The sequence below is a fragment of the Geotrypetes seraphini genome, chromosome 3, assembly GCF_902459505.1.
Source record: "Geotrypetes seraphini chromosome 3, aGeoSer1.1, whole genome shotgun sequence".
NCBI classification, from domain to species: domain Eukaryota; kingdom Metazoa; phylum Chordata; class Amphibia; order Gymnophiona; family Dermophiidae; genus Geotrypetes; species Geotrypetes seraphini.
In genome coordinates, this window is record NC_047086.1 from 104938745 (window position 1) to 104953356 (window position 14612).

At 42.2% G+C, this 14612-nt stretch overlaps 1 protein-coding gene across 2 annotated transcripts in view; it reads right to left on the minus strand.

The window, feature by feature from the left end:
* HS1BP3 (HCLS1 binding protein 3) overlaps positions 1 to 14612 on the minus strand; it is a 111329-nt gene that overhangs the window by 14836 nt on the left and 81881 nt on the right. For both annotated transcript variants that reach the window (XM_033939738.1, XM_033939740.1), the window contains exon 6: positions 8076 to 8211. In XM_033939738.1, the coding sequence (XP_033795629.1) occupies positions 8076 to 8211 (136 nt within the window). The remainder of the gene's footprint in view (positions 1 to 8075; positions 8212 to 14612) is intronic.

The following is a 14612-nucleotide window of genomic DNA, read 5'->3' on the forward strand; positions in this document are numbered from 1 at the left end:
CACTCCACAAAAAGGGCTGCAGAACGGAAACAGGAAATTACAGACCGGTGAGTCTTACATCCATAGTGTGCAAACTCATGGAAACACTGATCAAACAGGAACTTGACAAAATTCTAGACGAAGAAAATTTACGTGATCCACATCAACACGGATTTACCAGGGGAAGGTCCTGCCAATCTAATCTGATTGACTTCTTTGATTGGGTGACCAGTCATCTGGATGCCGGTGAGTCCCTTGACGTGATATATTTGGACTTCAGCAAAGCTTTTGATAGCGTCCCACACCGCAGGCTGTTGAACAAACTAAAATCGATGGGATTAGGGGATACATTCACAACATGGGTAAGGGATTGGCTAGATGGTAGGCTTCAAAGGGTGATGGTAAACGGTACCCCCTCCAAAACGTCAGCAGTGATGAGTGGAGTACCTCAGGGCTCCGTCTTAGGGCCGATTCTATTCAATTTATTCATAGGAGATTTGACCCAAGGACTTAGAGGAAAAGTATCACTATTTGCCGACGATGCCAAACTATGCAACATAGTTGGCAAAAGCAGTGTGCCTGACTTTATGACGCAGGACCTAAGACAGCTGGAACAGTGGTCATCAACTTGGCAGCTGGGCTTCAATGCTAAAAAATGTAAAGTAATGCACCTAGGCAAAAAAAATCCACACAGAACTTACACACTAAATGGTGAAACCTTGTCCAGGACCACGGTGGAACGTGATTTAGGAGTGATCATTAGCGACGATATGAAGGCTGCCAATCAAGTAGAGAAGGCTTCGTCCAAGGCAAGACAAATGATGGGCTGTATCCGTAGGGGTTTTGTCAGCAGAAAACCTGAAGTCATAATGCCACTGTACAGATACATGGTGAGACCTCATCTCGAGTATTGTGTTCAATTCTGGAGACCACACTACCGAAAAGATGTGTTGAGAATTGAGTCGGTTCAGCGAATGGCTACCAGGATGGTTTTGGGGCTCAGGGAACTCACGTATGAAGAAAGGTTAAAAAAACTGCGGATGTACTCACTGGAGGAGCGAAGAGAGAGAGGGGACATGATTGAGACCTTTAAGTATATTACTGGGCGTATAGAGGTGAAAGATGATATCTTCAGTCTTACAGGGCCCTCGGTAACCAGAGGACACTCGCTGAAAATCAGGGGAGGGAAATTTCAGGGTGATGCTAGGAAGTACTTCTTCACTGAAAGGGTGGTAGATCATTGGAACGAGCTGCCTCAGCGGGTGATTGAGGCCAGCAGCGTGTTAGATTTCAAGAGAAAATGGGATATTCATGTGGGATCTCTAGGAGAGTAAGAATCAGGGAGTGGGTCATTGGTATGGGCAGACTCGATGGGCTATGGCCCTTTTCTGCCGTCAATTTCTATGTTTCTAATGGTGTTTGGAAATTCCAATCTAGTGTCGTCTTGAATCTTTGTAGGCATAGTGCATACACAAATAACAGATTAGATGTCATGTCTTGTTAAATTGTGTGCAGTGTGTGTGTGTTACTTCTTCCATTAAAGGCCTAGTTGAAAAGGTGTGCAGTGTGTGTCCTAGTTGTGTGTGTGTGTGTCCTAAGCTTGTATATGATTTCTAATGGGAAGTCTTCAGAATGAGCTAAGCCTATGTTGCCAAAAAGCAAAACACACACACACAAAAAGATCTGGTACATGGGGCATTGCAGGTGGTACAAAATGCCGCGGCAAGATTAATAACATGAATATTGAGATATGAGCATGTTACACCCTATCTCCGACAGCTACACTGGTTGCCAGTTGCTTTTAGAATTCAGTATAAAGCAATTATGATTTGTCATCAATTTTTATACGGTACAATCCCTGAATTCTTCAAGGAAAAAATATCTAGGAATATCCCAGTGTTCTGAAAATTCTGTGCTGTTGAGGACAAGTGTCAATCCAAAATATGTGGAAACTAATGCAATGACCTTTTCATGTGCAGGAGTAAAATTGTGGAATTCTCTTGTAGGGCAAGTTCGGAAAAGCAATGATAGAGGGGCATTTAGAAAGTTATTAAAAACACAATTATTTGTTAATGTGTTCCTCTAAGTAATTGATTTTTTTGTCAGTTGATTTCCAGAAAGAATTGAATCCTTCTGCTATTATTTGTATCAATATGTACCTAAAAGTTGTTTCAGTCTGTTGAAAATTTTAATGTATGTAACAGTCTTTTAAACCGTTTTGGTTTAAAATGGTATAGAAATTTTTAAAATAAATAAATAAAATATGTTTATTTTACTGTTAGAAGGCTTTTCAGTCTTCATTAGAATTCAGTAGTCTGGAATAGTATTAATACAGAAGACTATACTGAGCTGTAGTTGCATCCACTGCCGTTCCCCGCCCACTTCATTACCACCAATGAGAGGAGATGGTGGATTGGAAGCAATTCTTTCACCCCTTTCAATATAATTACCCTGTGTAGCCACGTTGCTTGCATAGCCTTTGCTATGATGCTGAATGAAAGCCAACCACAGTTTAGCCGGTACAGAATTCAGTTTAGAATGCTGATTTGAGGTCCTGGAGGGCTTAGCACGAGGAAAATTCCAGTAGTCTGAAGGTATAAGAGGCCTTTCTCCTGCACTTCACAGTCGGCTGCAGGGTATATAGAACAGGGCCCTGGCTAGATTAGGTCCTTGAATAATGGTCTTTTGCTGGTACCTTTCAAATAAAGGCTAGAAGCACCACTTTTTGAGGCTGATTTTAAATCTTAACCTTTATTTTCCTACGTATGCTAACACTGCACTTTTATCATTTCCCATAACAAATCTTTGTTTTCTCCTGTTTGCCTGTATTCATTAATCAGTGCTTATATACCAAACTTTCTATGTTTCTATGTAGTTAATTATTAGCAAACATCACCATCGCTGTGGTGACCAGGAGAAACCATATGGATACAGAGTTCCACGGCTAAGAGCTTGCAATCTCAGTCTGAATCTGGAGAGACATACAGAGAGGAATTGAAACAGGGCACCTATAGGACTGTAAATAGAGCATGTATAAGCAACATAGGTACCAGTGTGCTCTTATTAAATAAGCACGTAGACCATGCAAACGCAAGCGCAGATTTGCATCTGTTCGGAGGCAGGCGAAAATGTGTGTTTCTCAACCCAGTCCTTGAGGCACATCTAGTCCCATGAGATATTCAGGATATCCTTAATGAATGTGCACAACTTGTAAAATTGAGCGAGATTTACCTCAGCTTCGGCATTTCTGCCGATTTTAGCAGTTATGAAGGGATTCTGACAAAAATCTCTTCTATGAAGCAGAGTGCTTGGAGGCATTAATAGCCATGTGCTTTGTGCCATGCTATGGGGCTCATAATCAAAAAATAAATGTCTAAAAACCTGCCTAAATGGTACTTGGACGATCAAAAAAGACAGGTCATCCAAGTACCGATAATCGAACAGGGTTTTAGACGTATCTAAAATCAGCTTGGGCTTTTTCCCTGCCTTTGCACCAAGCGAAAAGGAGCGTTTTTGGAGGAGTGGGTAAGGCAGAAGGTGGGACATCCTAGACTTAGTCGTCCGGCAGACGTAATCAAAAACTTTGGCTGGTTGCCTAGCCGGAACTTATACGTTTTGACTTAGACCAGGTCGGGAGATCGTGATCAGCTCAGCAGCCCAGGCAACCTGTTCCTCCCCTCCCCCCGTAAAAATCGTGGCAGGAGGGATACCCATTGCAGGAGGGTGTGGGGGATCACGGCAGGAGAGATTGGGCTTGTCTCCTGCCGGGGAACATTCAGGCAGGAGGTTGCAGCGGTTTTGGGCAGGAGGGACTGGGCATCCCTCCTGCTGGGATCATTGCAGTGGGGGGGGGATGGGATGGGCCGGTTCTATGATTCTCTAACCAGTGCTTATGACAGACTTTGGTTAGAGAATCATGATTTTAGGCGAAGGACTGGTCCCTCCCATGCCTAAAAGGTCTTGTTTTGGGCGTTTGGGACTTGGGCAATTTTTTTTTTTTTTTGAGAATAGGGCTTAAAGGTAGACGTAGTGGCGGTCTGGGCAATTAAACTCCTGAACGTACAGGTAGGCCATTCTTGAAAACCTCCCACATTTTGGACATTTTTTTCGAGAATGGACATTTCCTTGCTGCCTACTTTATGCTCCTAGGCCAAAAGAGGACTTAGACGTTGTTTTTGATTAAGCTTCAGCGAAACACAGATCCATGTCAAGTTGGTGGACAGTATTTCATGTGTGAATTGAATTTTGACAACATAAGGACTGTTTGAATACAATTTCAGTGCAATATAAAGTGGACAGATTAAGAAAGAGAACCTCAGCTTGAATGAAGTGAAAAAGCATTTCAGCCAGAGTGGATTGCTACCTCGTGGTGGATCGAAAAATTCAATCTTTCTGCTGCGAATCTTAAGGAACATGTGATTATGGTACAGGTTGTGTGTATGGTTTTTAAAGTTTGCAATACAACATTCAATTTTAAAATTAGGTGTTAGCACATGCTATGAAGGCAACTGTAATAAAAGTTATTGTAAGGTGATTATTAATATTTTGTATTTTATTATGCTATAGAGTTATGTGAAAGATAAGAAATAATTGAATTGATGTTTGAAGATGTTAGGTATGAGACAGCTTTATTGTAAATTTGGGCAGTCATTGAGGAAGCTGAATCATAAATTCTCACGTTTTGTATATATCAATGAATATGCATGAGATAGAGTTACATATGTCAATAAAAGCAGTTGTTGGTTGTTCCTTCTATACAATCGATAACTAAGGCCACTATTCGTTCCCGGATCTTTAGGGTTGTTGGCCCCCAGTTATGGAATACTCTTCCAGATGTTATTTGTCAGGTCTCCTTTTCATGTTTTTGAGGCATATTTTTCCCAAAGGGCTTTCCCTGACTTACCCCCTCCCCCTTTTTACTAAACTGCGATAATACTTATTAGCGCAGGGAGATACGCTGAATGCTCCACGCTGCTCCTGATGCTCATAAGAACTCTATGTCGGGAGCAGCGCAGAGCATTCAGCGCGGCTCCCTGCACTAATAACCACTATTGCAGTTTAGTAAAAGGGGAGGTTAGTGAAGCAGTACTTACTGTTTGTTATTGTATTATGATAGACTGATTGTGACAAGTGATTTGAAGTTGGTTTATTTGTGTTAATTTTATGAATGTTGAGTTGTAATCCGCAGAGTTTTGGGGATATGCGGGAAATAAGTGTTTTAAATAAATAAAATATAAAATAAATATCAAGGAGGCAGCGCATGAAAACCTAACTCTTGTCGCATGCATATTCATTGTGGATATTCTTAATACCTCATGGGACTAGGTACGCTACAAGGACTGGCTGCTGTATACACGTATGCACATATTTTATCAAGTAGCTGCATTCATAGAAATTCTGGGCCCGATTCTATAAATGGTGCCTAAACATAAGGTGCCGAGGAACATGGGGCACTCCCACCCTCCCTTTTACAAAGCCCTCCTCTCGAGGGGGGGGGGAGAAGCAGTTGGAACCTCCATACCTAAACAATTTTCTTCCTCTTCACATAAAGAATCATTTCCACTCGTGGTCTCCATGCCCTGCATGATTGGGGATTTGTGTCCTTTTCCCAGATGATCTTTCCTTGCAGATTCAATGTTTTGGGCAGGTGCATCCTGTCACTGCAACCACTGAGAACTGCCATGATGGGCCAACTTGCTCAATCCAGCCTTAGTCAGTCTAGTAGGCTGGTATTATACCCCTTAGGCCTCCAGACAGGGCCCATCTTTAGAACAGTCTTGAGGAAGTTGTTTACCTCTTTCATGGAGGAGAAAAAACATCTTTTTCCATTCACTGTTAATATTAATCGGGCTGAATACCACAAACCTACTCAAAAGCCCTTTTCCTGGAGATCCTCCTGGTATCTCCATAGTTCCTCATATTTACACATGGTTTCAAGACTTAAGTCAGGAGCAATTCTCACTTCATATCTTGTTCTGCCTGGCTTCTCCTCCCTAGCGTCCTGCTGTTCGAGAATTCAATGCCTGGAGAGAATCTCCTCAAGGATTTTTTTATTGTTTGTTTTAATTTGATTAAGCAGGCTCAGAAATTCTGCCAGTCCAACCAATCAGATTAAAGCAAAGCAAAAACAAACACCTAAGGGATTCATTCCAGGAAATTGAATCCCCAACGGTACAATGTGCTCAGGTACAACAGGACCCTAAAGGAGGAGGACCCCCATGCTGTGCTGGCCTGGGATTGCTCAGTCTTTGGCAGTCATGGATTCTGTGGCTGTAGCAAATCCTTGGCTGCATGATGCCAAGGACTGCTTTGGTAGGCACAGCGGAGGAGCCTGAAGCGAGCAGCCCATAGCCCAGTTAGGAAGAGATGGGAACAAGCAGTGCACAGTGGTAAGGAGGAGCCAGGAGTGAGAAGCTGGCAGCCTACCTGGTTTGTTTTCTACTCTGTAGTCTATTTTTTTGATAGGCCTTTTTCCTACCAGAAGTATGCTGAGCATGTCTACAGTCTGATATTCCTTGTGTCTGGCCTTCTTGAGCTGTTGTGCTTAACACAGAATGTAATACTGTACTTTAAATTACTATAAGTCATTGATAGCTGTTTCCAAAAAGCTGTTAGCATGCACCCTTACATACTGGCACATAAATCTTTCATTTTATCCCACAGAATAACCCTCTCTTGCTGCTTCAGTTCTTTTCAACAAAAGATGTCAAGTCTGAGTTACTGTTGTTAAACCAGGTTAGAAATCAAATAACTCTGAAGCTTCTGGCATGGGTGTAAAAAGAGGCGTTAATCTCCTGAGAAGTAAATGAATTGTGCTACAAAACTACCACGGGCTTTCACTCCCAGTCAAGAAAAAAAAAAAAGGCAATAATTAAAAAAACATTAGAAGAATCCTTTCTGTTCTGGTGACAGAGGAGGTATGGGAATTTTTTTCTACTTTTCATTGTAATGACGTTGTGAAATATCAGTGCTTGGCTTGAAGAGCTGTTTTCTCCTGGGGATACCTTTCAGAAACATGCTTCTATTTTCAAAGGCCTTTTATGGACATTGAGAGATGCAAACATCATTTTAGAAGTTAATCTAGAAATGCATTTTAAGGTGACTTTGTACCATGGAGCAATATAGAGGTAATATTCTTGGTCTTATTTACCATCCTGCTTGCTTTTTTGGCTGCCGCTGCACATTGGACAGAAGGTTTCAGCGTACTGTCTATGATGACACCTAGATCTTTTTCTTGGGTACTGACCCTTAAGGTGGACCCTAGCGATTTGGTAACTAGGATTTGGATTATTCTTCCCAGTGTGCATCACTTTGCATTTGTCCACATTAAATTTTGTTATTTTTATTTTCTATTGAGAGTTCTTACAGCCCCTGATGCAGCTCTTGTAAGGGTGAAACGTTGCCGTGTGGGGCTTTTAAGTATTTATTGTTTTCTGTGGTGAATAAAATTTTGTGCTGGAATTTTGGACATGTGCTCTGATTTACTGATTCTTTGCTTATCCTGGATCTTGTGGATAGGCTGCCCATTTGCTATTTGGACATTTTTGACAGATGGATGGGGTTTTTTTTTTTTTTTTTGTCATTTTGAGACATTTAATGTGCTTTAAAAACGAGCCATAGTGTAAAACACAAAACTGGAGAACCGTCTATTTCATGATTCAAACCAGTGGATGCTATCATTCGTACTACCCCTAACAAATTCCTTGAAATTTTCAATGTTTAAGGGCTTCTTTTACGAAGGTGCATTAGGGCCTTAATGCGCGGAATAGCCCGCGCTAGCCGCTACCGCCTCCTTTTGAGCAGGCGGTAGTTTTTCAGCTAGAACATGCTATAGCGCGCGCTAATCCGGTGCGTGCGCTAAAAACGCTAGCGCACCTTCGTAAAAGGAGCCCTAAGTCTAATATCATCCTGCTTTAAAGTTTATATCTTTCCTGAACTGACTTACTCGTATAACTACCACAAATTGTGCTGCTATTTGTTTAACTCATCAGAATGTCAAACATGGTTAGTGAAATACTTCATGCTTTCCAAATTGCATACTACTGGAGTAAGCCTTGGGCACAATTTAACTATTACAGTAAATCAAACTTCAATACCGGAATAACTCTTCTGTGTCCTCGTCAAGGCTTGGGTGAAACACTTCTTCTTTGCTTTTGTAAGCAGTTGGCAGTAACAGTGAATCACTGAATTTAACCATTCCACCAAGGTCTGGATCTTCAAATAACTTCAGATCTTTGAAAACAAACAGAATGCTATGAATAGTTTGGCAAGAATAAATACAAATATTCCATTCTGTTGTAAAGACAGGAAGAATGCAACACATTACATACATTCAGACAGAAAAATTTGCAAACCAGGAAATATAAAAATATATGGGAGAAAAAAACCCCACACATTTCAATGCACTCAATATAATTAAATGAGAGCAGATGCTATGTTTGGAAATAACTATTGCAAAACCAAATTTTATCCAGTGCATACGGCCAAAAAAATCTATAAACCTGATCCTTTGAAAACACGCAGCAGTTCCACAGTATATCAATCCCAACCTGACAGAAGCATACCAAAATGGAAATTCTGTTTACTGTGAATTCCAGACCCATTACCTCTTATTCCTATAGTCCCAACTGCGCTGGTGGTACTTTAAGTTGCATCCTTGTCTGCTCCTCTCTCTTTCTATACTAAAATGCATATTTACTAAGATGCAGTAACCCAGGGTAGGGAATTCCGGTCCTCGAGAGCCATATTCCAGTTGGGTTTTCAGGATTTCCCCAATGAATATGCATGAGATCTATTTGCATGCACTGTTTTCAATGCATATTCATTGGGGAAATCCTGAAAACTCGACTGGAATATGGCTCTCGAGGACCGGAGTTCCCTACCCCTGCAGTAACCAGTTAGTCTGGGTTTTAAAGCATGCAAACTAGAGAATGACACGGTGGCGGTTTACCCGCGGCCACCGCATTTTAGCCGCGGGTCACCCGCCGAAAACGGGGAAGAAAACTAGCAGTCGCTGCGGCGACGGGGACAAGGCCATTCACCGCCCGCGGGGCGGTGAATGGTCTTGTCTCCGCAGTGAGGTATCAAGGATCGCGCGGTCCCCGCAGCCACCGCCCGCCCGCCCGTAGCATTTAGCCAGCTCCCTCCCTCCACCTCACCTTAAATTTCGAGTTTTCCGGCTTCCTTTTTTCCGAGCCGCACGTGTTCAAAAATCCGTGCACGCGCGGCTGCGCGAGTCAATCAATCTTCTCCTCTGACGCAACCGGAAACAGGAAGTTGCAGGAGAGGAGAAGTTTGATTGACTCGCGCAGCCGCGCGTGCACGGATTTTTGAACACGTGCGGCTCGGAAAAAAGGAAGCCGGAAAACTCGAAATTTAAGGTGAGGTGGAGGGAGGGAGCTGGCTAAATGCATGGCTTTTTGAACGCGTGCGGCTAGGGAAAAAGGAAGCCGGCAAACTCGGAACGAATATAAGGTGAGGTGGAGGGAGAGTGGGGGCTGCTGGACCATTCTTCATTACTTTGCCATACTAATTCCATTCTATGTTAGGTGCCACGGACTCAGATTCGAGTCCTAGCGATGATGAGTTAAAGATCCCAAAAGAAGCCAACTTCTAAATCCAGTGGTTAGAGCTACACTACACTCCTTGTGACCCTGGGCAAGTCACTTAATCCCTATTGCTTCTGACACAATGGGCAGTTCCAAAGAGCAAGACTGGCCAGTGTCAAAGACAGGATGCTGAGCTTGATAGACCCTTAGTCTCCACTGTTTTTAGTGATCAACAAAGTTCTATGTTTCTATAATCACCCTAATTCTGTTATCATTGGACTAGATATTCAAAATGATTTAAATGGCCAGGACAGGCTCCTGGCTGTTCAAATCATCTGTCCAGGGCTAACCAGGCATTTTCAATCTTCATGTTCAGCCCAAATGGTGTCACACAATTCAGCAAAAATACCCAATGTTGTTCCTCATAATTTAAATATTGCTCATAGAAGGAACAACATTGGGTATTTTTGCAAATGGAAGTTGGAGGGTTAATTCCCTTGAAACAGCCAATTGAGTGAAACATGAATTCATGCTGGGACACAAGATAGGTTGAATTTGTTTTGAATTTAAAAAGAAAAATGATCAATGAAGAATACTATAATGGCAAGAAAATATAATGATAAAACAGCAACTAATTTTGCCTATTTTTATATATTAAAAAAGTACTACATAAGGTGAATGTCCATATTGCTGTCTGTTGTTCTGCTGAGCACTGGCATTGAAACAGCAAAATGCATTTATTGCATACTTGTCCTCTGTCGGAAACATTATGGTGGTATATTAGTTGTGTTAATAAAAATTTATAAACAAAGCCCTGCCAGCTGAACATCTCTTTCTCTAGTTCAGCAGCAGGAACTTTGATTTATAAGAATGGAATACGCTAAATATTAGAGTACTAAGGCTTATATGGATGCTGCGGGGACGGTGACGGGGCGGTGAATGGGATGGCAGTGGCGGTGACGGGGCGGTGAAAGGGATGGCAGTGACGGTGACGGGGCGGTGAATGGAATGGCGGTGACGGGGCGGTGCAGAGGATGGTGGGCCGGGGACGGGGCGGTGACGGGGACAGATTTTTTCCCCATGTCATTCTCTAATGCAAACCTTTTGTGCTAGCTTGTGGTAGTGCCTAAAGCAGTGATTCCCCAAACTGTCCTGAGGGAACCCTGCTTAATATGCAAATTTATCTTATGACTATTCATTATGAATATCCTGAAAACCTGAATGGCTGGTATTCCCCCAGTACAGATTTGGGATCCCCTGGTCTAGAATATGTTAAAACAGCCAGTGCAGTAAGAGATGCCAGTTATTTCACAGGGGGAAGATGAATAATGGAGCACCGCGGAGATATGTATTGGAACTGGTGCTTTTTAAACCGGGTTGGGGGAGGGGTGTTTTGGGGGGGGGTTATGGCAGGAGGAATTGAGTACTCCTCCTGCCAGGGATTCCGTGGGGGGTTGCAGTAGGAAGAATTGAGCACTCCTGCCGGGGAATGCTTCGTGGTGGTGGTGGCAGGAGGGAGTGAGCATCCCTCCTGCCTATCGCAGTTGGGTAGGGGGGTGTTTTGGGGGGTTCTAGCAGGAGGAATTGGGTACTCCTCCTTCTGCGGGATGCTTTGGGGATGATGCTTCGGGGGGAAAGGGGGCAGGAGGAAGTGGGCATCCCTCCTGCCACCCGATTTCGGGGGGGGGGGGGCAAGTTCCCTGCCACAGCTGCTCAGCTGATCGCGGCAGTGAGATTTCTTTCCTGCAATCAGCATAGCGTCCGCGTCTATTTGAAATGTAGACCAGCTTTTTGTTGGCTTACATTTCAGGTGCCTATTGCAGATCATAGGGAGATGCTTAGGGCCGCCTAAGCTCACCCAAGGCCAATTCCGGGTGAAACCACACCCACGCCTAGCCATGGGCAAGCTTAAGCATCCCTAAGCGTCTCTCTCAAACGTGACAGACGCCTACAGTGTAGGCGGCCTACCTCAGGGTGTTTTAAACGTGTGTCCCAATTGGCTGGTTAGACAGCGGTAGGAGGCCCACCGCCACCTACATTTGGGACGCTGTTTATAGAATATGCCCCTCAGTGCCTGAAAGTAAAACACATTAACTAATTGTCTGTGCAAAAAGTGCAGGGGGTATTCAGATACCACCTCAAACAGTTTTCTGCAGGGTCTTTGCATGTATGGTATGTTCCTTTTGGCTAGTAATCAATGTGAAGTGAAACCTAACACTCTTTAGTAAACATGACCCTAATTCAGGAAAGTGACATTCCAAGCCTATCTGTATCTCTGGAAACAAAAGGTCCATTGACAATAAAATAGATGACTTGCCTTAATGAAAAAGTCTGGGAGATTTAGGTGCAGGTGACAGACTTCACTGAAAGTCTGGTCAAGTGTGTAACTTATTTGAAAAAGTCAAGACAATAGAGGATCTGAACTATTAAAGGTACAGTTCTGGTCCAATAACACAGTCACCTAATGAATCCGTCTTACCACCCAAATTTCAGACTCATGCAGATTTACTTAGTCATGTAGTCTGCAAAACTTGTGGCCAATATGCTACCCATGGGGCTCACTGTGCAGTCCACCTGCTGAGATGGCAGCTATGCCAATTGTTATATGAGATGGCCCTCCTCCTTTACCCTTGAAAGCTCCAGTGAGGTGAAGGACTGTCAGAGTTGAGGAGCTGCTGCAGAGACTAAACAGAAGATTTGGCAGGAAAGGTTGCTACAGAAGAATGAGGAGATAGAACACAGGGTGCATCATAGCACTTCCTAATTATACAACTGCTCGTTTCAATTATAGAACAGAACATGGGTTTGGCATAATACGTCTAATCCTTTTAAAATTAATATTTGAAGAACTAGGTATTTGCAATATCACAAATCGCACAAATGTAATAAAATGCCATAGATCACTGTGATTTTGGAAGTACGACTATTTAGACAAGTCCATATTTACTAGTTGCTGTAAAGATATCATAACTATCTAATCTACCCTCCTTTTTATAAAACCTAACTAGTGTTTTTTTTATCGCTGGTCGTTTCGGTAACAATTCCAATGCTCATACAATTCCTATGAGCATCAGAGCTGTTACTTCCGTGGCCGTCAATACAAAATGCTAGTGAGGTTTTGTAAAGGTGGTGGGGGGGGGGGGGGTTAATGCTGTAAAGATTTTTTAAAGCATGGGAAAATAAAGGCCGATGAAAAATATTTGCTATCTCAATAGTCTAGTCCAGTGTTTCTCAGCCTTTTCAAGCCAAGTGCCCCCTAAGCCTAACAAATACCAGCCGAGTACCCCTGCCCAAGATCCGCCCCCTGACTCCACCCCCATTATAATAGTACTAATTGTAATGCAATTTCTTCCATCCATTTTTCATATACACACAATATAATCTTATTACTACATAATGGTAACCACAAAATTATAAAAACACAAAGCACACTATACACAGAGAAAATGTTAATTGTCATTTATATTCAGGGTTTTTTCAAAGAGGTCAAGGCAGATGACTTTAAAATATGCAATCAGTAACAACTACAGAAAAAATAGACAAATATAGAACAAAATATAGACAGCAGATATAAATTCTCAAAACTGATACATTTTGATCACTAAATTGAAAACAAAATCATTTTTCCTACCTTTGTTGTCTGGTGATTTCATGAATCTCTGGTTGCACTTCCTTCTGACTGTGCATCCAATATTTCTTTCTTTTTGCCTCCTGCATGCTTCCTTTCCTCCAGACCTCATTCCATTCCCCAACCAACATCTCTGTCCCTCCATGAGTCCAACTTTTTCTTCCTCTCTCCCTGCCTGCTGAGAAGGCGACTGCCCAGTGAAGCCACTGGCGCCGATTTCTCCTTGCCTCCCCGCCCCATCCCCGAAGAGGTTGGAGGATAATATATATTTCAAAATGTTTATGAAAAACCTTACATGATAAGTTTTTATATCATATCACATGTCAAAGTAAAGAAAGTTATCTTCACATATCTTGGCACCAAAACCTGAACAACCTCTCAACTGACATCAGGTTGTAAATATTCTATAACAGATTCTGAAAAAAATTAAAAACTCTCTTCTTTGAAGTACATATCATAGGCAACTAATTCAAAATATTTAATATCACTAAATCAACCCTCTTCTCAAGTGCTAGAAAAGTACAATCAAAGAACCTCCATTCTCTCATCTCTATTATCCTATTCATAATTCTATCCTCCTCAAACTACTATGTAGTATATTCATTCTGTAATTCGAAATATAGTGTTGCCTTAAACCTGCTTAGGAATGGCACGACTCAGAAATATCAGATTAGATTAGAAAGCAACACATCCAAAAAGATCAGGTAAGGATCTATAAGGAGCATGGGTGGCAATAAGATACCTTTCCCCTCACTCTATAACCTGGCACCTAAATTTACACGCTATTTGCAAGCTTATAGATTCTAGTTGCAGGTAAGTGTGTACTTGTGCAGGTAAGTGCTAGGTTCAAGCTCACTGCTGCTCTGTACATGACTCATGCAATTCATTTAGAGCACAAATGCACGAGGGGTGTGCACAGAAGAATATGGGCAAGGCATGGGCATGCACATAACTTACAGAATACTGCAGAATACAGAGTGCTGCATTTGGGCATGTACATTTATGCCTGTTATTGACATAGTGTAAGTGGGTGTGCCTAATTTTAGGCATGTAGATACTGACGTGTGCTAGTATTTTATAATGGAATATTGACACGTAGATTTATGCTAGTATTCTAGAAACATAGAAACATAATGGCAGATAAAGGCCAAATGGCCCATCTAGTCTGCCCATCCGCAGTAACCATTATCTCTTCCTCTCTCCAAGAGATCCCAAATGCCTATCCAAGGCTTTCTTGAATTCAGATACAGTCTCTGTCTCCACCACCTCTTCTGGGAGACTGTTCAACGCATCTACCACCCTTTCTGTAAAAAGTATTTCCTTAGATTACTCCTGAGCTTATCACCTCTTAACTTCTATAGTGGTATGTTGGCATGGAGATACCGACTTAGGCTAGTATTCTTTTTATTATTGTTATATATTTATTAGTTTTTTCAAACTTAATTGCCAAGCATAAC